General features: G+C 34.2%; 1 protein-coding gene across 3 annotated transcripts in view; it reads right to left on the minus strand.

The window, feature by feature from the left end:
• Positions 1 to 25,571, minus strand: part of CSMD3 (CUB and Sushi multiple domains 3) — a 569,626-nt gene that overhangs the window by 264,982 nt on the left and 279,073 nt on the right. For all 3 annotated transcript variants that reach the window (XM_015619103.1, XM_015619106.1, XM_015619105.1), the window contains 2 exons: positions 24,859 to 24,962; positions 18,765 to 18,877 (listed from right to left, as the gene is read on the minus strand). In XM_015619103.1, coding sequence (XP_015474589.1) covers positions 18,765 to 18,877; positions 24,859 to 24,962 — 217 coding nt within the window. The remainder of the gene's footprint in view (positions 1 to 18,764; positions 18,878 to 24,858; positions 24,963 to 25,571) is intronic.

Raw genomic sequence — 25,571 nt, forward strand, 5'->3', positions numbered from 1 at the left:
TACCTGAAAGGAGGGTGTAGCGAGGTGGGGGTCAGGCTCTTCTGTGCTGCAGTGACAGGACCAGAGGAAACTGTCTTAAGCTGAGATAGGGTAGATTCAGATTAGCTATTAGAAGAAAAAATTTCACTGTTAGGGTTTTCAGGTATTGGAATAGGTTGCCCAGGGAGGTGGTGGAGTCACCACCCCTGGAGATGTTTAGGAGGTGTCTGGATGTGGTGCTGGATGATCTGGTTGGGTAGTTTAGTGTTTGCAATGCTAGTGATGAATGAACACTCTGATTGGATGACCCTGAATATCTCTTCCAACCTTGATGATTCTATTCTAGGAAAATGTTGTCCTGGCATGGAATGTAATAACTAGTTTCTACTTAGAGAACAGAGAGAACAAAACTCTTAACTGAGAACATGTCACAAATGTAATGATTTTAATTATGGTACACATGTCTAACCAGACATCCTAAACTAACCCATTGTAAGAGTATTACTAATGACACTTAAAGAGAACAAATTAAACTACAGAAATTGCCGGGAAAACATTTCCAGGACCAATCAGCTGGTTAACAAGGCCATGTTAAAGCCAATTAATTTTATAATCCTTAATAACTGGTTGAAAAGATCAAAACTAGAAAACTCACAATCCTATTGTACATCTTTATATGATTATTTCTAACTTACAGCTACATTTTGGATAGACAAACAGAAAAAAAAACAAAAAAACCCCAAACCTTGATACTTGTAGAAAAACTCACAAGATAAAATCGTATTTAAATACTCTAAAACAAGGGTGTAAGTGGGGAGGAAAAGCAAACAGTTTGAAAAAGGCATTGACAATCTTTTTTCAACTGCCTGCTGGGTAATATGAGCATATCACCGATAGGTGTGGGACCTAAAATTGTTGAAAGTGAATAAAATTTGACCCACCATCTGTTTTTCTTAAAAACAGACAATTAACGATTTAATTGACTTGGCACACCATATATTGCAGTACATATGTCACACTAGATGAAGTGATTTGGTTTTCACTAAGTTGTAGAAAAGGTGCCTTAAAGCTTTTAGATTATTCTTATTCGTTGGTTGTAATATTTTAGAGACACTTCTTTATTTTGAGAAAAAACTATGCCCAGGGCTTAAATTCTGTCATGTGCAGCTTTTAGTCTTTTTAAATGCAATGCTAAAGTAGGAAATAATGCACCATACCGCTATGCCAAATGTTATTTATTACACTGTGTCTGTGCTTTCATTTTATGAAGCCTGCGGCTGGACTGTCAGATTACAGGTGTCCTTTGGGTTGAAATAAAAAGTTAACAGTAGTAATTGCCATGTTAACTGAATACATCATATCTTCCTACGCCCAAGTATAAGACATTTCCCACGTTATAAATAGACTAACACAATGTGCATTTTCAGGATTATTTTTGATTTAATTTATCTATTTCTACTATACATTTAAGTGGTTAAGCATATGGAGAAAAATAATCTATTTGAGGAGAAAATAATATTAGCACAGTATGTCTGAATAAACAAATTGCAACACAGTATCTTTAGATAGCCATAGTGCTCAATAGTTTCTATCATCAGATATGAAGTTATTTTTTAACCTAAATACAATCTACAAATGTCATGTAGAATGCAACCATAACACTTAATGCTCTAGGGTTTTTTTATGCTTCTTACAGTTAGGCTTTTTATAAGATTTATTATTATTTATTATTGCAGCTATGTGCATAACCTACAGCTACCACATTCATATCTGTTTTAAGTAATTGCAAGACAGAATTCTAAAAAACGCATGGTTGTACATAATAAATAACAAATTGGTGACGGCCTCTAGGTCTTACCAATAAGAAGTATGTATTCATACATACAAGATGTATTCATTATATGTATTCATATATTTAAGATGTACTCAACAGCACACTCTATTTTTGTCACTCACAGTTAAGTCCATCACATTTTTCCCCCATCTACTTAGCCAAAATTTTAAACTGAAAGGTCTTTTTATTTTTATTTTCTTCATTACCACTGACAATGCCACCAAAAAGTTTAAATTTTTATATAATTCACAATTTTTCAGAAAGCCAAGCACAGTTACTTCCCCTTTTTGAAATTCCTAGTTGTTAAGGCAACCATTTGCTCTATGCACCTGTACGTATTTACTTTAAATCTGAAAAAAATCTGTAAAATATGGTCTATAAAAACAGTAATTTCTTTAATTATAGACCTTTACCACTTCTCTGGCTTTTCCCTTATCCCTATCTCATAATATGTGAGGTGCTGATTACTTTTTTTTTTATTCCCTCAGAATGAAGAAAGAATTAATTTAACATCATTTTACTCCACAGAACTGATTCAGATTCTGGAGGCCTAGTCTTAAAAACATTTAAAGTTTCTTTATGGGATGGTTATGTAGTGCAGTTCCTATCCAATTAACCTTAAATGGCCACAAGTGTTGCAGTGACCTGCCATGCCAAGTGTTTGTCTGGGTTTGCCTTGGCCAGAGCTACTTTTAACTGGTTTGAGCCAAAACAGAAGTTGTTTGGTAATGGTGTGAACTATTACTTATCCTGACTGAGCTTTTGTGCCGGTCACATGCAGGGAAGTTCTGACTAATGAGGGTAGATACTATAGTGTATAACATTCAACAGCCCTTGTTGGTTGAATCTTGGTTGTGGAAATAGGGGGTGCAAAGCAGGGCAGTGTATTCTGTAAATTCAAAACAGTAACTGTGACTCAAAAAAGAAGACAAAAACCAACAACACAAAAAACCCAACCGCAAACAAGCTGGCTGTTTGGAGAAGTATGTAAGGATAACTGCCTAAGGAGACCCAAAGGAGAAGGGAATCCCACTAGGATCATCCTACTCCTCCAAACACTTAACTCAGGATGCTGCTAAATTCTAGTACATTCCTCCCCACTGCCCTCTGCAAGTGGAAGGCAAATGTTAATATTAGGGCACAAAAAAAACACTGGAAAAGTGAACTTAATTCCAGGGAAAAGGAGCAGATACTAGCAAGTTTATGTCCCATCTTATCTGTATTGTTAATAAAGTTCCTCTGTGTTAATTAGACAATCTGATTGCTAGACTTAAAATGTGAATTAGACAAAGAAGAAATTCTTAGTTGTTTTTATATTGTGTTCCCTTTTGCACATGCTTAGACTGAAGGTATCATTCCACTGAAGTGCAAGTTACTCTTTATCTCTTCCTTTGGCTATGTCCGGATGACACAGTTCTCATCATCTTAGTTTCCTCAGATCACCTCTCTGAAAAGCCTACTCAAAGAGGAAGTATTTCAAGCCCCATGATTTTAGGGACAAGGTGTTCAAAATTTCACCAATCAAAATATTTGAAATTCTTCCTTTACACTTGGAATAATATCAGTTTCTTTCCCTATTTCCAAGAATTCAGTTGAGTTTTAAATAACATCAACAAATCTTCTAATTTCCATTATTAAATTCCTACTACAATCACCCTCTAAGGCTGATTTGTGAACTTGCTTGTTTCATGTGATCTAATTAATTTCATCAGGTTAACTTCAGTATTTGTTCAGTAATTTACATTAATATTCAGACAAAGTTGTCATAACATCCCTCTAATTACCATTTAATTAAAATACTGGTCATGACACTTATTAAGTGTAGTTCATTTTCTTCACAAATGGGTCTCTGTAACAATCTAAACAGTTCAACTTAAAAGTCCTAAGTGACTAACAAAAGCAATAATCATGATTTGTTAGTTTAGAAGCACATCCTCATATCTCTATATTTTTCCAAGTAATTTAAAATTCACATTTAATTGATATAGTACACTATGTTTTTATATGTTTTTCCATATTTGTTAATCACTTAAAAAACCAACCCAAACCCATCACCTTCTTCAGTTCCATTTAAAAAGAAAAAAAACCACCCTATTATCTACAGAAATTAAAACAAAGACCTTAAATTCCTTTCTGTATCACTAAAGTTACTTGAAACAATTTCAAATTTCCAAGAGATGGTAATTTCAACTGCTTCTCTCCTAAGCCCCATTATAAGTAGTTCAAGACTGCATCCCAAGACACAGTTTAGCTCAGAAGCCAGCTGTGGTCTTCTTTCCTTAGCTGTATCCATCCCATGTCAATCAACACTAATAATGTTTTCATCACAGAATTACAACTTTGTTCTGCTTTACTTTCACAATGCAGTTGTACTTTCTTATAGCTAAAATAATTAAAATTGCACATATACACTAGATTATTTAACTGCAAAAATATGTCTATATGTGCATTTTTACTTTTTTTATATTGAAAGGTGTTCCCTCTTGAGGGAGTCTAATTTTTTTTTTCATGGTAAAGAAAAAAAGTAGAGCTTTGATTTTTACAAACCATAAAGAAGCAGGTATTTTCCTGGTCATTCTCAATGTGACAAAACTAAACCACTGAAAAGCTTGTCCCCAAGGGACACTGGATTGATATAAAATATTTTTATTGTCAGTATTATGACAAGTAATTTTGAACAAGAAAAAAAATATAAATAATATTTAGAGGAATGATATTTTTAAAAAGTGCAAATTTCTATTTCAAAATCCTCATTTTTTCCTACTTAAAAAAAACCAAAATATATTTGTTTCCAAAATTACATAGTATTAAATGTTAACACTTCTATTGCAACCTGAGGTATTTTGTGATACCTGAAGTTAAAAACAGAGTAATAGAAGGATGCTATCATGGAGAGCATAGGGGAAAAGTTTGTTATCCTCCCATTACTTTTTCTTTCACTTTCGTTTAAAGATTTTAGAAAATAAAATTAATTTTGATTATTCACTGCATTCACCAAAGACTGCATCAGAAGCACTAAACTCCACAGCATGTTGTCTGGAAAACTGTAACATTTGCCTAATCATATCACCTTGGAGGTTCCTAGAGTTTCTCTGGCACCCACTTTCTCAGGTGTTCAATCAGACTTCATGAATATTCTTGAAGTTACAAGGAATTTTGGATCAGCTACTCTCAGCTTTTGTTACTTCAGCTTAGCAGTTCACTTTTTACATGATTTGCAAGAGTATCAATATGCAAAATACTTCAGCCTAGAAGAAGGGGGAAGGAAAAAAGAAAAAGAAGAATGAGCTGGAAAGAGAGAGGGAGAAGGAGTGGGAGAGATGGGGACACTGAAGGAGAGCAGAGAATGGCCCTGGCAAATAGCCCTTTTTGTGTACATGGAAGGACTTTTCTACAATATCAGGAGAATCCATTAATTGCAAATGAGAAAAGATATGGCCACATACTAAAACACATAAATGTAATAATGATAACAACAACAACAACAAATGTATTTTGAGCGGTTTCTTAGAGAAAATAAAGACTCAGGGTTTAGACACCTTAGCACCAACTTGGAGCACTGGCCAGTCAGTGAAGTATTTTTTTTTCTGATAAAATTGAATCTTTCAACATTTTGCACATGCTGCTAGTGGTTTAAATAAAAAAACATAAAAAAGCTAAAGCTAAAGGCGAAGACAGATGCCACCCTTTTTCTTTTACTAAAGAAAAAAAATTAAAACGCCTAGATTTAGAATTCAAGGATAAAGATGATTGTCTATTTTCTGATGTGACAACACAGAAAAAAAAATTCTCTCAAGCTTAGAGACTGGATTTTTGCCTTAGTTTTAAGGAATGCAAATTCATACTATATATGTCACTTTAATAAGAGATTTGCACCATGGGGACCAACAGTGTGTTATTCTAGCATTTTTCATAGGTCATGAAATACTTTATGCATAAAAATACACCACACAGGTTAAAATAAAAGGGAAATATAAAAATCTTTAATTGAAAAATGCAAATTTTTATTTAATTTCCAGTTCTGATTTTAGATATAATGATGAAAGGGGACATACATTTCAGATAACCAACATGAATTATCAGCATAAGCAAGCCTTCTTTTAACATAAAAACTCTGTTTGTGTAGTCTTTCATATAATTTTCAATTAAAAAAAGTAAAATTTAAAAAAAAACCCTATAAAAGTAAATAAAAAAAGAACATCAATCAGAAATTTGCATAATGTCCTCTGTGTCAAAGAAACTAGATTTTAGTAAACTGTTGCTTCAGCACAAAAAAAATATGATAAAAAACTACCAAAAGTTTGGCAATAATACAAATTACTGTGAAATGACAGGCTCATCAGTTCAGAAAAATAGTTAATGAATTTAATGCAAGGTAATTTAATTATTAGTGCTCTATCTGTGCCCCATCTTTGGAAGTAAGCATCATCATTTAGTAGGCTGGTAATAGTTTTGTCTGGGGTAAGGGGTAGTTTTCTTCCCAGAGGCTCATGGTGCTGTTCTGGATAGGCAATGAAAATAGCATTGATAAGACACTTATGTTTTATCTGTTGCTTATCAGGGCAACACAGGTGTTGCACAGAATCTTGGCCTTTGGTGGTCCTCACCACCCTAAATAGTGAGGAGGCAGGGGTAGCACAAGCAGGAGGGGACACAGCTGGGACAGCTGATCCCAGCTGCCCCAAGGGGTAGCCCATGTCATTTGATGTCATGCTTAGTAGTAAGAGCTGGGAGGAGGGAGACAGAGACTTTCAGAGATACAGAATTTGCATTCCCAAGTAACCATTATGAATAATGTTGCCTGCTTTCCTGGAAGTAGCTAAACATCTGCCTGACAGCGGGAAGGAAAATGAGTGCCTTGCTTTGTTTTGCTTGCATGTGCAGCTTTTGATTTACTTATTAAACTCTATCTCAGTCCATGAGTTTTCTCACTTTTTCCCTTTGGATTCCCTCCCCCATCCTGCTGCAAGGGGTGCGAGCACATGGCCATGTGGGATTTAGCTGCCTACTGGGGTTAACTGCAACAGTCAGACAAATCTAAAGCATTATAGCTTTTAGGGCATTTTCTCTGGAAATATGTTACAGAAAATGCCAACCAACAGCAAATTGAAATAAAAATCCAGCAATAAATGCAAGATACACTCTAATATAAGTAATTAATAGAAATTTCTCAGAATATGAATATATGTGATGAAAAGGCCCACTGATGTAGTTATTTTCTAGCATAACAGCACTCACAGGAATTAATTATTGACTTGGAGGAAAAAGAAGGGGGGGAAAGAATGTTCTCAGGGCATATGCTTGGCAATATGGAAAGCCCAGAAGTTCAGATTAGAGAAGTACAACATCTCAATCATTTATGTTTATTCTTTTGAGTGTTTCATCTGGAAACATTTTGAAAAATCTCTATACATAGATACACTTAAAATTCTGACTATATTTTAAATATAGTGGTGACCTGCTTGCAGCTATCTGACATACTGAAATAAACAAAAAAAAAACCAACTAGCTTCACTCTTCATCCAAGCAAGATACATTTTTAATCCTCTGCTCCATGCAATTCCAACAGATGAAGAAATTAGGCAACTACTGTACCATGATGTTACTTCAGTAGACAAACAGATGGGAATTTTACTTCTGTCAGCCTTTCACAGGCTGATGTAGCAGGAAATGCATCTTAGTGTTTTGAAAGCTGAGATCTCCAGAGACTGCCACACACAGACCTTCACCACTGCAAGAAAACTGATGCAGTACAGCCAGGAGGGGAGTCTCCATCAGCTCAAGTTCAAGTGTAGTAAACGGAGACTAATCAGGCATGGTACATTCTCAGTGTTGTAAAATGTGTGGAGAAAAGAGACAGATTTGAAGTCAGGAATCACAGCCAGTTGCTGGAGAACACAAAAACTATGTACTGTAAATAAGGAGGTAGATTCATTCAGAGATAAGAAAAGTATTAAGTGTCGACACAGAACTCTATATTCCTGCCACTTTTTAGAGCTCTTCAGGTCAAGATATCTTAACTGCTGTTCTGTCATGTCGGTCTTTTAAATTCTACTCTTTGCCCAGAAGAATCTTTCAAAAGCACAAATTGCTTTATTATTTGTTCATTTGTTTTTGCTTTCACTTAAAGAGATGAATTTCAAAAATGCTTGTGACAAAATTCTAACTTAAACAAGCTTCTTTTGAGTATCATTTTTTATCCCCAAATCAAAGACAAACAGTTACTCTCTTGTAACATATATGCTTAATGCAGAAAACAACAAAACTGACTGCAGTTAAATACACACTGAAATACTGCAAAGGACAAATCAGAGTAACAGCCACTTAGCCCAGTGTCCTGGTTTAAGCACTAGCTAATACTTAGGGACATAGCAAAAGATGACCTTTCCACATGTAATGTATTCATATTGCCCAACAGAATAAGGTCAGAGCAGTGAAAATTCTCTGCTTCTTTATGGATAACACTATCACAAAAGGTTGGATTGCTAAATGCTTTTAATTAAATATTGTAAAGCAGAAAGAATGACCTACAATTTTATTGAACAAAATTAAAAAGTCGTGGAGTCACCTTCAAATAAAAACTTATCTGACCAGCTCTCCACTGACAAGAGGGAAATTGTAGAAAAGGATCATAAGGAATATGCCACCTTTCTTTTAATCAAATGAAACAATTAAATAGATTAATGAATATTAAATTGACTTGTTGATGCAAACCTCATTTTTAAGTCTAGGAGAATTATAAAACAGCACTAATATGTGGAGAATCAGAATATTTATGGTGGGAAGAGACCCCTGAAGATGGCCTAGTCCCATCTGAGAACATCTAGGCCAATAGCCAAATCAGACTCAAAACTCAATATTCAAAAAGAAGCATATATGCAATAAATAAATAAATACTTTGGGACACAGAGAAGTGAAATGCAGGAAAAGCATACAATTTAATTTTCTAGGAAATTGTTTTTAGACTGAAGACATATTTTCATCAATTTGGGAAAGTTAACAGAAAAGTGAAAGTTTCTCAATATCAAAAATATACACCTTCCAGAAATTATTTTAAAAGACATCCATAAAACACAACACTAAAATACATTCTGATGGTTCTAGTTTTAAATGACCTGAGACCAATATATTTGCTTTGAAAGATTACAGAGTTACAAGAACTACTGGTAAAAAAATATTGAAAAGCTAAATTCCAGTGGCTGCGTAAAAAACTGTAATTTTTTAACTCTCTACTGCATGATATTTTTAAGATGGTCTTTATAATGTAACCTGCATTGCCTTTTAAGTACTTAGAAATACCACTTAAGATGTTATGAAAGATCAAATCTGATGCAAAATTGATTTCTATTTGTCACTATAAATTTTATGAATTAAGTATATAATTCTGAATATTTAAAAATTATAAATTACATAGTAGCATTTGAGCATTTGTTGGATTAAAAGTACATTCATGTGTGTTTAAATACACATGTACACAGAAAAATTGCACAACAAAAACAAAATAAGCAAAAAAAAAGGAACAAGAATTTAAATAAACAAATAAAACCCCCAAAACAAACAAAAAACCCCACCAAAAATCAAGCTTAAAAAAAAACAAAAACAAAAACAAAAACAACCAAAAACAACTAAACAAACCAAAATCAAACACACACCACAAAATCTGTTCTGATGTTGTGTATCAAGGTTTTGGAAGAACTTAGTTTCTGGGTAACAACACATGATCATTAGTAAACAACCCTCTCATAACGCCCAAAAACTATCAACAACTAGTAATAAAACAACATAGGTAGTCTATCAAAAAGAAGAACAAAAATTTCCAGTTGTCTAGCTACCATAAAGCAATAGCAGGAAACCTAAGTAATTTTTCTGTGCCCATGATTATATGAAAAGAACTTGGGTTGTGACTCAAAGTGCAGATTGAAAAGCTTAAGAAATGTCCAATTTCTTAAGGTGATTTTAGTAGGAGAGAGATGCAAATACAATTTCTATTTTCAGAAAAGAGTTCCAAAGGACACTAAGGAGTACAGAGATGTAAACCTGAGATGTAACTAGACTGTAGAAATTATAATTAAGCCTAAATTCAGCTGACATATGGATAAAAATGACATCCACAAAGCATTACAGCTTTTTTAAAGCAAAATCCTGCATGATAAATCCACTAATACTTTCCAGCAAGATAAGCTGGCACAGAGATGAGAGAAATTCAGTTTAGGTATACTATTTGCAGTTCTAAAAGGGCATTTGAGGAAGCTCAAATGGAAGTTTCTTACAGAGATTAGGGACTCTTTCATAAAACACTAGGCTTTTTCTGCACATTTACTTATAGTATAGTTAGTTGATGGTAAAAGTAAATGCTCAGGTCTGCCACAGGAAAAAAGTCACTAATGGACCTTTCTAGCATCTAATCTGTTTCACAGAATCACAGAATGGGTAAGCCTGGAAGGGAGCACGGTGAGGCAATCTCCTAGCTCAAGCAGGGTCATCCCAAATCACATTGCCCAGGGGCGTGTCCAGATATTTAATATTTCCAGTGAGGAATATTCCACAAGCTCTCTAGGAAATCTGTTCCAGTGCATGGTCACTGCACATTAAAGTTCTTCCTCAGGTTCAGGTGGAACTTCCTGTGCATCAGTTCTTGCCCATTGCCTCTTGTCCTATTGCTTGGCACCACCAAGAAGAGCCTGGATCCATCTTCTGACACCCTCCCTTCAAATACTTATAGACATTGATGAGATTCCCTCTCCAAGCTCTTTTCTCAAGATTGAAAAAGCCCAGCTCCCTCACTCCTTTGTTGAATTTCAAACTGTTCTCTGCCCATCTCTCCAACCTTTCAAGGTCCTTCTGAAGGCCTGGACTGGTGTCAGTCAGTCCTCCCAGCTTTGGCAATCAGTGAACTTGCTGAGGAGTTATCTGCACCTTCATCCAAGTAATTGATGAATAAGTTAAACAATTCTAGGCCCAGTATGGAACCTTGGAAGACACCATTACTGAAAAACCTTCAGCTAGACCCTGTGTCACTGATTATGACCCTCTGCCATTCAACCAGTTCTCAATCTACCTCACTGCCCACTCATCCAGTCAACAGTTTCTTATTTTGTCTAAGTGGATTTTGTGAGAGACAGTGTCAAAGCCTTGCTGAAGCCAAGGTAGACAATATCCACTGCTCTCCCCTCATTGATCCAGATAGTTGTTTCACATTGTAGAAGGCAATCTGTTTGGTCCAGCTGGCTTTACCTTTAGTGAATCCATGCTGCTTACTTCTAATCTAATCTGCATCCATTTGGATACAGATGGCCTTCAGAATAAAGTGCTCCATCACCTTTCCAGGGATTAAGTGAGGCTGACTGGCCAATAGTTCCCTGTGTCCTCTTTCTTGCCATTTTTTGAAGACCAAGGTGAGATTTGTTTTTTTCCAGTCCCAAGACACCTCTCCTTATCATCATGACCTTGCAGAGATGACTGTGAGTGACCTCACTACGGTGTCCAGACGTTCTCTCATGGACGCATCCTGCCAGACCCCATGGACTTGCAGATGTCAAGTTTGCTTAGGTGTTGTCTAACCTGATCCTCCTTCACCAAAGGAGAACTTTCCTTCCAAGACTCCTTTACCTTGGTCTGTGTCAGAGAACCCTGAGGGCTGGTTATGTCAGTGACAAAGAAGGCATTTGATAACCCTGCCTTCTCTACATGCGTTACCAGGGTCACGCTCCATTTACTAATGGACCCACATTATCCTTTTTCTTTTCTTCTGTTATTGATGTGTTTTAAGAAGCTCTTCTTGTTATCCTGGACATCCTTGGCTAGAATTCCAGATGAGCCTTGGCCTTTCTGGTCTCATTTCTACTTACTCAGACAATCTCTCTATATTCATTCCATGAAGCTGCTTCTATCCCTGCTTTCGTATCCTGTGTATTTCCTGTTTATGCTTGAGTTGTGACAGGAGTTTTTTATTTATTCACACATATCTTTTGCCCCTCTGTGTGATTTCTTACTTGTTAGGATGCATCATTCTTGTGCAGGGTTGGAAGTGATTGTTGGATAACCAGCTCTCTTGGACCCCATTTCCCTGTGGTGCCTTTTTCCATGGGATTCTTCCAAGAACATCGCCAAAAAGAGTGAAGTCATCTCTCCGGAAGTTAGTGGCTGTAATTTTACTTGCTGCCCTGCTTCCTCCTCACCCAATATTGAACTTCACATTCTCATGGTCACTGCAGCTAAGGCTGCTCCCAACCTCCATATCTCCAAAAATGCCTTCCCAGTTCATTAGTATGAGGCTAAGCAGTACACCATTCCATGTGGGGTCCTCCAGTCTGTGTGGCAGAAACTATCAGCAATGCCTTCCAGGATCCTCCTGAGCTGTGTCTGCTCTGCCATGTCGCTTGTCCAGCAGATGTCAGGGTAGTTAAAGTTACTGTCTGACAATATATTAGAAGATGAAAAACAAGGCAAGCAGTGAAATGACAATGATGACTGTCATTGTCATTTGCTGATGATAGCTTACCCAAAACATAAACAAGGACAACTACCTGTGAAGAAATAAAGGTCCTGCAAAACAGAGTAAGCAGTAAAATGGAAGATTAAATGCATTTTATCTTCTAGGAAAGAAAATGAAAAGGCATCAGATGAAGCTAGTGAACAAAAGGAAATACTTCTTCACTGAAATGTCCTTGTCATAAAATATTTAGAATATAAAAATTATGTATGGGCTTGAGAGGAAAAAGAGACAAAATCATGGATGAAAAAGTCCATCAAGTTTTACTTACTCTAAAAACACTGGATTTAGGAAGTGTCTATGTCACAAACTGTTAGGAAGTTGGTAAACATTTGGCAGAAGTATCACTGTATAATTGTTATAATTGCTTGTTCTTTTTTCCTTATATTGTACCTAGTTAAATCAATCTTTATTATACCTCTCTACAACTGTTCTCATATTCTTATAATCTAGGGATTACAAACAGGAAATTTTATGTTGAATGCATTGTTTGAAAATTAGATAAAAATACTGTTAACATATTTAGATAAGGCTGATTGAGTAGAGTAAGAAAAAATCAGTAGTGAATTGTGGCCAACAAAGCGGAAAGAACACAAGAGTGAAATACAAAATCAATTTATTGGCATTAAGTTAACAAGGGGAAGTGTCCCAAGTTTCTGCAATGCATGAACTTTTTCTCAATATGTTCAAGTGATATCTGAAATATAAATGACCATGAATTATAAAACTTGCAATAATTTTCAGCAGGCATTGAATCAGTACACAGAAAATTGTCCCACGTGAGAAAACTGTTGGTTAGCAGTGTTGAACAAAAAGTAGTGTTTAATTTTTAAAAAAATACAAAACAGTATTTGAATTTAAGAATTTTAAGTAATCATGAGACTTACATGGATTTTTACCATTAGTGTGAGTCTCTGCATGTCATTCTTTTTGCAAATTTGAGTTAGGATACACAATGAATAGAACTGGGGGGAGAATCCAATTAAGTAAGTAATTTATATGATCTTGATGAGAAACACAGAAGAGTGGATAGAAAGAAAATGGAAATAATCAGAACAGTGAAAATATCACAAGAGAATATACACGGAAATTTATAAAACTGAACATTTCAGAAAGTAGAAATGTGTCATAGATTTAATTCCTGATTTTGATGTGCAGAAAAAAGAAAAGCTTTACTGTAATCACATATGTAAGAAACACATCAACTGTCTTGTGAAACCCAAAACTACACAATTAAACTGTCTCAAGTCTCACTAAGGTTTAGTTAGTTTTTTAATTAGCCAATAATAAGAACAGCAAGTATTAAAGCTATATTTTTCTTGGTGGAATGAACATGAAGGCATATGTTTCATAGATAAGCTACTTTCACAGTTTGTCAAAGTGAGACCTTCCTGAAGTCTGTGTTATGGCACATGTATCTTATTTCACACATTTGAAATTCATGTTTCTAGACATAGTTAGGGGACTAACAATGGATTCAAATAATTCATTGTATTTTGTCACCAACAGAAAAGCAATTGTTGTTTATCATGTGGCATTTGTGACAAAAAACCTCAGATGTGTCAAACTCAGTGCTTACTTCTAGGAAAACAGGATGAAATGTGGATCACAAACTCAGGACAGCTACCCCAGGCTGCACTAGTAGCCCAAGCACTAAGGAACTCAAGTCATAATGCTTGAAGCAAGATGAATGTCATGCTTTAAGCAAAATGAAATCTTCTGAAATACTGGGTGTCAGTATCCCAAAGAAAACCCATATCCTAAAATAAGATCATCAATGTTGATAATTGAACAAGCAAGTCTACTTTGCTTCAAATTCACTTTTTACCTACACTACTATCTAGCTTGGTATCTTAAATAATCCTCTACTAAAACTTATCATTGTACTTCAGTCAATGTAACTCATTCATAATGTTCTTCAACTTTATTTTCTTTTGCAATTAGATTAGGGTATGTCTGATGTATTAATAAATATATTTTGTCCTAATAGGAGGCAGAACTATCAATCAGTAAAACATATTGATTTAAGAGGCTTCAAAGAATAGAGAAAAATGAAACATACACCAAAAGAGAAATATTCCCCTCAGATTTGGCCACAGCACAGAAACTGAGGGTAGGATATCAGGACCTAACAGAACTGCCCTGAGGTTAGTTTGGTCTGCTTCAGAAGACTTAAATCTGACCTAAACAGAAATTCCACTTTCCCACATGATGCTGATAGAGGATTGTTTTGTACTATGTTTACATTACTGATTTCATTCCATACAGCATTTTTTCTATTAATTTACACCGACTATTTACATTATTTTTTAATCCCACAAAATTGTTTATACAGTTTCTCTTGAAAGAATGTATAAGGAATATCTTGTATTTAATCTTTCATACACATCCAAAGTTACAAAAGGAGACAAGTATATATGAAATCTATTACACTTAAAATCATTTTATAAAAATTTCCAGGAACTTTAATATTCTATTGCTAGATTGGTTTCTTGGAAGGCTCTGCCATAAGTTTGTCTCATATTTTGTACAGCCGTTTTTTACTTAATTATAGATTAAGACCATTCAGTTCCAGTGTTTGACTATGTTGGAGATTGTTTCTCCACTACTATTTAGCTAGATACTTCTTTCCTCTTCACCATGGCTTTGAGAATAGAAGTGTTACTCTGATATGGCACCATATCCTGAAATATTGAATGATCCTAAGTATTCATGCAACATGCCAACGGTTAAAACTATTAATTTGTGGTTTCTTCTCATACTACTGATATGGAAAGTCTGATAATAATCTATTATTTATTTGTTTTACTTGGTAATTACACAAACACCAAAGTCTGATCTCATATCTAAAGAAAGGATTATGGTTTTCAAATAATCCCTAAATAATATCCCAAATACTTCACTTGCAATTTCTAAATATTCCACGTTTTTACTTAATAATGCTACACATATATTTGAAGCATGAAAAAGACCCAAACCAGTTTATACTACAGTGGTAACAGATAAAATATTATCTGTTATCACTGTTATCACTATAGTGAGGCAGTGCTTGCATTTCTGCCCTGCCTAATCCAAATATTAATTATTCTACCTTTTAAAGTAGTTTTATTTAATGGGATACTGGAAAAGGGATTCCAAAATAACAGTGCAAATTTCTTTACTTTAAAATAGTCTCACAAATATTTACATCTGTTTTTAATACTTACATATTTATAGTGTTATCCAGCTATTAAAACCATAAAGTAACTCCATATGCAACACCTCAATGTAGAAGTAGATAAAGATTTTTTATTATTTCACAAAAACTTCCTAGATTCTCTCAAATGGCAGATACATAAAAGAGGATTAACTGCTAGTTCCTGTAATAACATAAATTTAAAAGAATGAGTCAGCTAAAAACTGATAAATACAGATGTATTGAAAAAGTAATTTGTCTATTTCTATCACTAACAGTGATGTGGCATATTCAGTTCTATTCCAGCCAGAAAGGAGGTGTCCTTTTATCTTGCACTGTAAGCAAGTATAACATTTTGGGGGACAATGGAGAAAGGGCACTAGGTGATGACATCCCATAATATTTTGTTTCTCATAGTCTACGTAAGGATTGCAAAAATCTTAAAAACACCTGCCAGAATCAGACCCAAATGTTGTTTAGACTTAAGAATGTCTTTATGAATTTTGATGGGATGAGGCATGGATGTCTCCAGTATCTCTAATTAGTTGAGTCTGAGAAGCACAGAAGCAGATATTTAGGCATCAAAACATTTAGTAGTAAATTATTTTAGTGTAAGTCCTGTTATCAAGTAAATTATCAAGTAATTAAACCCAACATAAGCAGATCTGTAAAGTGAAATAATTAAATATATAGTATCCATATTATCTATAAGCATTTAATTGCATTTTAATGGTTTTACTTTGAAAAAAGATAACAAGTTCCTGAGAAATGCCCATTAGAAGCTGGAACACCAAAAGAATGCTATTCCTGATGCTATTCAATTGCATCTTATGAATCACCTCAAATGGGTGTAATTTGTGCCTTTCAAGATTGCTCCATGATGAAAACTAAAACAAGGGCAGTGGGAATGATCAGAAGAAGATTCAGTTCAAAAATCACACTGCTGGATCTAATGTAAAATGTAAATGTAATTGCACCTTTCATGTAAGCATAAATTTACAGGACTTAAACACATAATAAATACATGCATAAATAAATACAGTATAAGCCTTAGCTAGGTGTCTGAGTAGTTGATAGTAGATAGTGGTGTTTGTGAGGTGGAAGAGGTCAAGTAACAGTAATACATTTGATCTAGTCAAGAGTTGAACAACAAAGTTACACACTCTAAAGAATTAACAAAACAAACTGAAATTTTGTTTGACCCTGACTTCTAGAAATTATCATTCTCTTAAGCATTTCTAAAAATTCTCTGAAAAGGGAATATTCTTTGCAAATTTTTGATTCCAGTAAATAATTCAGTGTTATGTCACAGCCCTGAATGCACTGTTCTAATGCAAATACTCAGTTTACTTCACTGGACTTTCTCTCAACTTCTAATTCATAAATCTCAAAGCTAAAATTGCAGAACAGCTCCTAATCCAAAATATTACCCATTTATACATCTGTTTCCATTGCCTACCATCATTACTACAAAGGACTTAACACAGTTTTAAAAACAACAGAAATAGCAACCCCTTAAAACCTGACTTGCCCTTGATACCTTTTCCATTTTATTTTATGACCATTGCCCAGTTTCTGATATGCCTAATGAACACATCCTCTCAGGGATCAAAGTGATCTTTGATTAAAAATAGATTAACTTAGATTAAAAAATTATCCCATACTCTGGATTGGCAGTGAGGTGGTGGTGCAGAATCCCACAAAATAAACCCAAACCAAAACTAAAGGAGAAAACAATCCCCCCCTCAGAACCACCACCACCACCACAGAACACCTATCCATTGAGTGCTTGCTGCATACAAGTGCTATTTAGTTAACTAACTCTCTCGTAGGGCAAGAGAGAAATAGGTACAATATCTAGGCATAAAATCATAAAGCTGATTATATGGAGCTGCTGTTGTGAATGTTCACCCTTTGTACCCTTCTACCTATTCATATTCAATTAATTTTATTCTTGTAGAACTATAGCTTCTAAGAATGAATATAACTCATGAATAAAAGAAGACACAGCGTATAAGAATAGACAATAATCCTCTGCCTTCTGCAAACTAAAACGGTTGCAAGTAAAATTAATTTTATCAGGAAAGAATCATGTAAATAAAAGAATCGACAACTTGAGCTCTGGAAGTTAGAGTTTAGATCTGAAACTCATCCATTTCCACTCAAATATGGTTCTAGTTCTGTTGTATTAGCAAAATATTAAACTTGTTCATATTAATCATCATCATGCACCTTTCAACAGCCTGAATGTGGAAATCCTAGGTCTTAATGATTACCATGCAGCAAAGTACTAAGATCTTCCTATCTTAGGCCACTAGATTTGAATATCAAGAGTGCACAAGTGCACTTGTACCACACCACTATGGAGCTTTATTTTATACTACAGGAAAGTTATGGACAGAAAAAAACCCATCAAGTCACATTGTGAGGGTTTATTTGCAATTATGCTCATTCACTCCATCTGCCAATTCTCAGGACTATCAGCTCCATTTCTACTACACATAATCACTGGCTTAACTTTTGCCTCTCCTCTCTCATTTTCTGGTGAATATTAACTGGTTTTGGTGCTAGACAGAAACAATGCAATTAATAAAGTTCTTTAAGAATGACTTATATCTATGTTTAAAAGTAATATAAAAATAACAAATTTAACTAATTCTGTAATAATACTGAAACATATATATATGTGTATATATATATATATCGATCTTGTACTTTAGCATTTTTTTTTGTTTTGCTGTTCATTCATGTAAAAATTGCATGTTCTTCCAGAAATATCAAATAGCAACAGATCATTTATATTGTGCATTATGCACTTTAAGACCATAAAGAACAACATTATTAGGATTTTCTTTGTCTTGGCTCAAAACTTAGCAGTAATTCAAGTTCACTTGCAGTGTTTTTTTTTTTTTATGTTATGATAGGCATTAATTTTCAAAAGTATGTGGGAGGTATTCATTATTATTTACACATTAATCTTTAAATAATCACAGAATTATTCAATTTTAATAGTTGTCAATATTAAATAACTAAAAATAAGACTAAAGTTTATATCATTGCAACAACACATCAAACAAAATGCATGAAGTTTCATGTAACAAAAGACCTTTAAGAGAAATTTTTTTGGTTTTGCTTTTTTTTACAATTCCGCTTATATTTTCCTCTTTTTAGAACCAACAGAACTAGAAATAGAATGCATCCATTAATTTGAAGAAAAAATATTTCATAATGTTGGCCTAATTTTTGGCACACCATTACATTTGCTTCCAATGATGTATAATTACCTTTGTAGTTAACCTTGAAACCAATTGAGCCCACACTTTCATCCGTTTGAAGGTGCAACCACATTTGATTGCTCATGCTCACAATTAAGTCTGGTACAAAGCTCCCGGTTAACCTATGGATAGAAGAAAATTTCTGTAAAGCCATTAAGCATAGGTAAGGAGATTTTTTTTTTTCTTTTTGTAAGAAATCTAAATAACTATCAAGCATTTTTTTAATGTTTGTTTTTAAATTCATTGCATTCAGCTCACACTAAATTAGTCATTTATTGGCTGGCCAGCCAAGACAACTCTCTCATTTCCAGTGTCTGGAAATTTGATAGTCTATAAGCTCATGCAACTACTGCTTATTTTGTATTTAAATATTTCATCTCACTTTCAGTTGCTGCTCCAGAAAGACATGAAACTTCCCTAATCCTTAACTTTATCTGAAAATCCAGTATCCATTACTCAGGTACATGAAGGCTTATCAATGGCACTAGAAGCCCAAAATGAGGCATTACAACAATTCTTTGATTTTTATGGTATGCAACTACCCACTTTGAAATGCATGCCTTGCATATTTAAAAGAAAGCTGTTATTTTTAAATAGCTGCATTATTATGAGGGTCTGTGTTCCCTACACTCTCTCACCTTCTCTCATCACCTCTTCTACAACAAAGGAAGAACAGCCTGACAAGACTCAGCTGTTGTATATTCATTTGTTAACAAAACTAACAAACATCACAACTTTAAAAGCTTCTACAGGTACAGGATGCTGATCAGCAGAAAGAACTAAACTTGATTTTCCTTTTTTTTTTATTTAATATTGTTTGTAAGAATGTGCAAATCAGTGCAATTCTAAATGATTTTTTGATTCTATTTGCTGAATGAACAGTGTGATAGCAATAAGGAAATGTGAAAGCTGCAGTTTTATGTTGTATTGAATTTTCTTCCCAAAATTTTGTCTCAAATTTGGTTATAATTTATTATCTGAAATGAAATGCTGAAAAGTTTCCAGGTATTTTTCATTCTTGTAAAGTGGATCACAAGCACAATACTGTGTATCTGTGAAAACTCTTCATTTTTTGAAGTTCTAACCGTTATTTAAATCTAGCTGAAACTTAAAATGGACTATTCTAAATGTATTTTACAGATAATTTTAGTTCTTCCCCTCTGGTCTTTTTTAGCTTCCTTCTGTATTTAATAGTCTGCTGTGAGAAAAAAACATGTCTGTTTCCCACATCTGTGTTCACAGATGGAGCTACTAGAAAGACTCTTGCCAGAACTGAACAAGTAAATGCCTGGCCAAAATAACGTATTAGCTGCTCATTCCTGCACTAAAGGAAAGTGTCTTCAGTGAGTTTAGTCTTTGCCAAATTAGTAGATTAACAGGATGTTTCTGAGAAACAGCACTGATGTAGTGGCTAACAGAGTTTTGCAACTGTCACTGGTGACTGACAGTATGTATTTTGAATATGAAGGGCATTGAGAACATTAATCTCTCTGCTGTGTCAGACAGAATAATTTCTATGATAAATATCCATCAAAATGTTCAGCATTTCCATTTTCTGAAATTAATTATAAATACTTTTTTCATCCATAGTTTTAACAAGAAATACTTTCCAGTTAAATAGTACAGAGAAAAAAAAAATTGAAAATGTGTTTTCAAAAAAAAATAAATCAAGAGAATACAAAAATCACTTGTTGCTCCACTTTTTAAGTCCTTAGGGATCCCCGTAAAACATTTAGGAATGGGCCACAGAGGAATAAGGTCCAGAAAAAACATTATTATATGAAGGAAGCTATTTAAGGATATAATGGAAGTCTGCAGTTCAGAATTATTCTTTCTGTCCTTCTGGGGGTTTATGTAGCTTCCTCTTCCAGGATTCTTTTCTACCCTGGATTCAGTACCTAGATTCCTCTCCTGGAAGTACATGTTCCCTTTTAAAAGCTGAATAGTGAACACTGACAGCAGTAGAAGTGTAAGTATGTGATTAGGATGTCTCCCTTTTTATTAAACAGCTTAACAGTTCAACACTCAGCAGGGTGTTTTCCACTTCTTCCTCTACGACTCCAGAACTACTCCTCCCACATCCTAGTGACATATATTCTCCCCGAGAGAGTACACTGAAGACTGGGTTTGAGGATATTCAGAAGATTATAACACTCTCCATTTGCTGAAGACAACCTTGTAATGTGAGATTGGACACATGCACACCCAACACAGCAAGCATACTAAAAGATTGAATTTCACCATTTGTACACTGGATTTTCAAAAGGCGTGTTACAGGAACCAGTGCCTAGATGGACATTGCATTAAAAGTCACTTGCAGCAATTGTCAGACCAAGCTGCTGAAAGCAAACTTCCAAACATCCTGAAAAAGTGCTGCAACTGATATATCGAGAATAACCCACCTCTTTTGTCCTTCTTCCCCTCTATCCCTTGTTTTTTTTTTCAGTTCCATAGAAAAGCACTAAGAATGGCTTCATATTAGTCATCTTTTCAAACAGACTAAAATCAGGTTGAAGTTCATTTGGGTGCCAGGGTCACCAGGCTGGAGCAGACTGTCATGTGGCTGGGTGCATGGATATACAGGCTCAGAATTACAGGCACCCAGAGAAACTTAATGGCAAATGCTGAAAAGGATTTGGAGTTCAGCTACTTCTGTGATTACCATCAGCAGAGTAGGAATAATCAGGACTGTAATTATCAATTTAGGAAGCATAATTCTATTGAAATGCCACTTAACTTCAGTTTTTGCTTCTGAACCTTCCTATCAAGCAGTGCCCAGTAAAACTAGCAGATTAAACACTTGGATAAGTTTCCTGATTAACTCTGATAAATTGGAAGATAAATGTTTTCACATTATTAACATGTAAACCAGACATATTTAAACCAATGTTCTTCAGCAATTGTACAGAGGAAAGATAATTATTTTAAGATTTAAAATCTAAAAATTAAATGATACAACATACAGCTGATTTATTTGCTATGCATCATATCTCAAAGTCTGCATGGCTCACAGGAGAAAAGATTTACATGGTTTTTACAGTACTCCATTATCTTCCATCTTCCATGTAATTTTTTAATGCATTTTAATCCTAATAACTTCACCATTGATACTTCTGATTACAGAATAATGATTCTACTGGTAAACAAAAGTAATATACTTGTGGTTTATTGTATAATGTTGCTTAATACTAAACCCCCATAAATTAATGGGGATTTTTTTTGCTTTTCCAGGATCTTCATAGTAATAATTCTTTAAAATCGTTTACCTAGCTATTTACAGAACAGATTCTCTTATTGAATGTTAACACTTGACAATTCTAATTAACATTTTTAATTTAAAAAAATTACTCAAGATTCCTTATATTTGTGACAATTTTAATAGTTTAATTCCATCATATCTCCCCAACTTAAAGTACATCATCAGAAATACCTCTATGAAATTTTCAAATCTTCAATGAAATACAATCAGGGCAGACTGTTCTACCACATTACTCAAAATTCGAAATATTATTGGACTTTTGCCTTAATGCATTACTGTAATTCAGTAACAATACTTTAGTTAAACTTTAATAAGAACTTATGAACTGGCACTTAATAAAGGCTCTTTCCGCATGAGAGAATATTCCATATAATTTAAGAATCTAAGAATAGCTAAAAATGAATTCTATAAAATTGCATTCTCAGCAATATGTTTTGAATGATTAGTACTGCTTAAAAAGTAGAACTTATAGTACTTCCACATGTCTCAAATTTATGAGTGGTAGCAATTAACTCATCTACAATCCACCAAGAGTCTGCATTATCCTAAAGCGATTACACCATCATTACCTGGCCAAATGCTGGTTTTCTCATGGATAATAATCCTAGAATCAGTATTTAGGTTGGAAAAGACCCTTTAGATCATCAAGTGCAATGGTTAAACCAACACTGCCTAGTCCCCCACTAAACTATGTCCTTAAACATTTCATCTACACATCTGAACACCTCTGGGGATGCTGACTCCTACACCACCCTGGGCAGTCTCTTCCAGTGCTTGACACTGGAGCAATGTCCAATCCTTCTGAAATTAGTCAGATTAAAAAAAAAGCCAAAGACAGTGTTTCTCCCTGATAAGCAAGAGGGGAGAACTGGTGGCAACAGATATGGAGAAGGCTGAGGTACTTCAGTGTGTTCTTTGCCTCACTCTTCACTTGATGTTAGGCTTCCCATTTCTCTCAAGTCCTTGATTTTCCACATGGGATTTGGAGGAGAGAGGTCACTCACACTCACACTCACAAAGAGCAGGTTCAAAACCACCTGATGAAACTGAACAGTCACAAGTCTACAGGGCCTGATGACATGCATCCCAGGATCATAAGGAAACTAGCTGATGTTGTCAGGTCACTCTCCATCACTCAAAAAGTCATGGCAGTCATGTGGTTACAGGAAGGAGGAAAACATCACTCCTGAGACAAAGGAAGATCCAGGGAACCACAGACTTGAGAGCTTCAGCTCTGTGTTTACCCTCCAGCAGATCGACACTCCTGTCCAACTTGGTGTCATCTGCAAACTGACTGAGGGTGCACTCAAACCCCTTGTCCAGACCATTGATAAAGATATTAAACAAAATAGAACAAAACAGAAAGGACAGAATGATTACAAAACCAATTAAAAATAGAAGGTTAGATAATCAATCCTCTGGAGGATAAATTTAAAGGGGAATTCATTAGAAAAATCTGTAAATCTTAGAAAACAGGCATGTTCTGTTTGAAGTTTTGCAATTGCTAATATTAATGAGGTAAAATTAAGACAGAAAAAGAGGCAAACCTTGGGTTTAGCGTACTCAAACAAAGCATATTGTCATGGTGAATAATGGAAAATGACAATATGTAAAATTGTTTAAATACATTTCCAATAAATATACTGCAGGCAATATCATTCCAAAGAATGCTAATTTTTTATTCTTTTTTTTTTTATGATTAAATATATTTTGCACTAAACTTGTATCACATTCTTATCTGTGTTTCAATTATTAACTTATTTGAACTAATTATAACATCAGGTATTTGCTGAAACATCAGTTTATTTAAAATTAACAGCTAAACATTATTTGGTCTTTAAAAAATATTTTCTAAATAGCAGATAATCTCTTACAAGCAAATTATTTTTTTAAGCATTAGATCATTTTTTTTTAAGCAAAATTGACTCCGATTTGAAAAAGTAAATGCAATGTACTTTAAAAATATTAATTTCTGATATATGATACTTATTTATTCAGACTAGAACTAAAGTTACATAAAACAATGTATTACAAGGCCTAATTTCAGTGTTCTGCAGATGTTCAAGTGACTGTGGAACAAACAGAGTCACTGACTTCTAATACTGTCTTGAAAAATTCACAAATTAATAAAATTCTGAATTTGTCTTCTTGAGACAATTGTTAGTATTATTGCCAGAAGCAATAATTTGAAGCATATTTGAGAAATATGGATTTTGAAGTTAATCATTGATTGTTAAGAATATTATATATCTATAAATCTAGGATCACACATTCTAGAAAAATGTCTGTGAATGATAAAAATCTATTCAAAATTCAATGCTGGTTTGCAATATATGGTTTAGGTTATACCCTATTCATCCTTTCTCTTTAGGAATTTTCTTCACTATGTTAACTTGCTCTTCTGAGTCATCTATAATAGTCAACAAGCAAATTAGGATCAACATGCTACATCTTTTGTCATGCTAACCTTGCTAGGAGACTAAAAAATTTGCGCACAAGTTGTCCATATATCTTTTAAAATTATTTTCTTATACACATCTAATTTGAGAACACACAAAGGGAGTGCAATAGTTTCTATAATTTTCATGTCTACACATAAATGCCCACCCATGCCTTTCAAATTTCTGATTTGAGCTCATCTTTTTCTATTGTGATGTCTAGGCCACCTGTCTCTGACTTCAGAACAGTAAACACAGCAATATCTTTAAACTGTCACTTTTAGTAATTTTAGAGGCTCAGCTAGTTTTTGTTCAGATCTACCTGATTCTAATAATTACTTAGTCTTATCAAAACACATTAATGACGTACTTCAATGTACACAAACTGTAAATGTAAAAGACTTACACTTGAAGTACAGTTTTAGGATCACCCACTTCTCCTCCATCACCAATTGTTAGTGTGTCATAGCCAATCTCCAAATCAAATTCTTCAAAATTTATCTGAATAACCTACAAAATAAAATAAGTAAATATATATTAGAAATAAATAAATAAATATACTTGAGAGATGAGTCTGTAAATTAAGCTTTTCAGCAGCGTAAATAAAAGTGATCTTTCAATTAATAATTGCACATAAGTTTAGCATATTTTGCAATAAATTAGTGTAATTAACCCCAAAGTTTTGGTCCATGAAATGTGAATTATAATAACTTTTAGGTATCATCACTCTGCTGACCTCCTCAAAGCACCATGATTCCACTTATTTATGTAGTTGTTACATGTTTATTTCAGTTGTGGGCAATCACACTACATTTTGATTACTATATACTGAAGGGGCAAGATAACTAATTGCATTTTGTGCAATACCACTGTCTTCAAATACCAACTAAATAATTGTACATCACTGAGTAAATGCATTGAAGGTGAAGAATATAATTTACTTCTGACATCTATAATCTGTCTCAAGAAGGATAAAGAGGAATCAAAGGTAAAAGTAATTTTCTTAATTCATGAAGTTGAGCAAAATATAACTATTAGAATCATGGCCATTTTTAATATCTTGTAAATTAAACCCATCTATGCATATTTCTGCTCAAAGATAAAAATTTCAGCACCTTT

This window comes from Parus major, chromosome 2, assembly GCF_001522545.3.
Source record: "Parus major isolate Abel chromosome 2, Parus_major1.1, whole genome shotgun sequence".
Lineage (NCBI taxonomy): Eukaryota > Metazoa > Chordata > Aves > Passeriformes > Paridae > Parus > Parus major.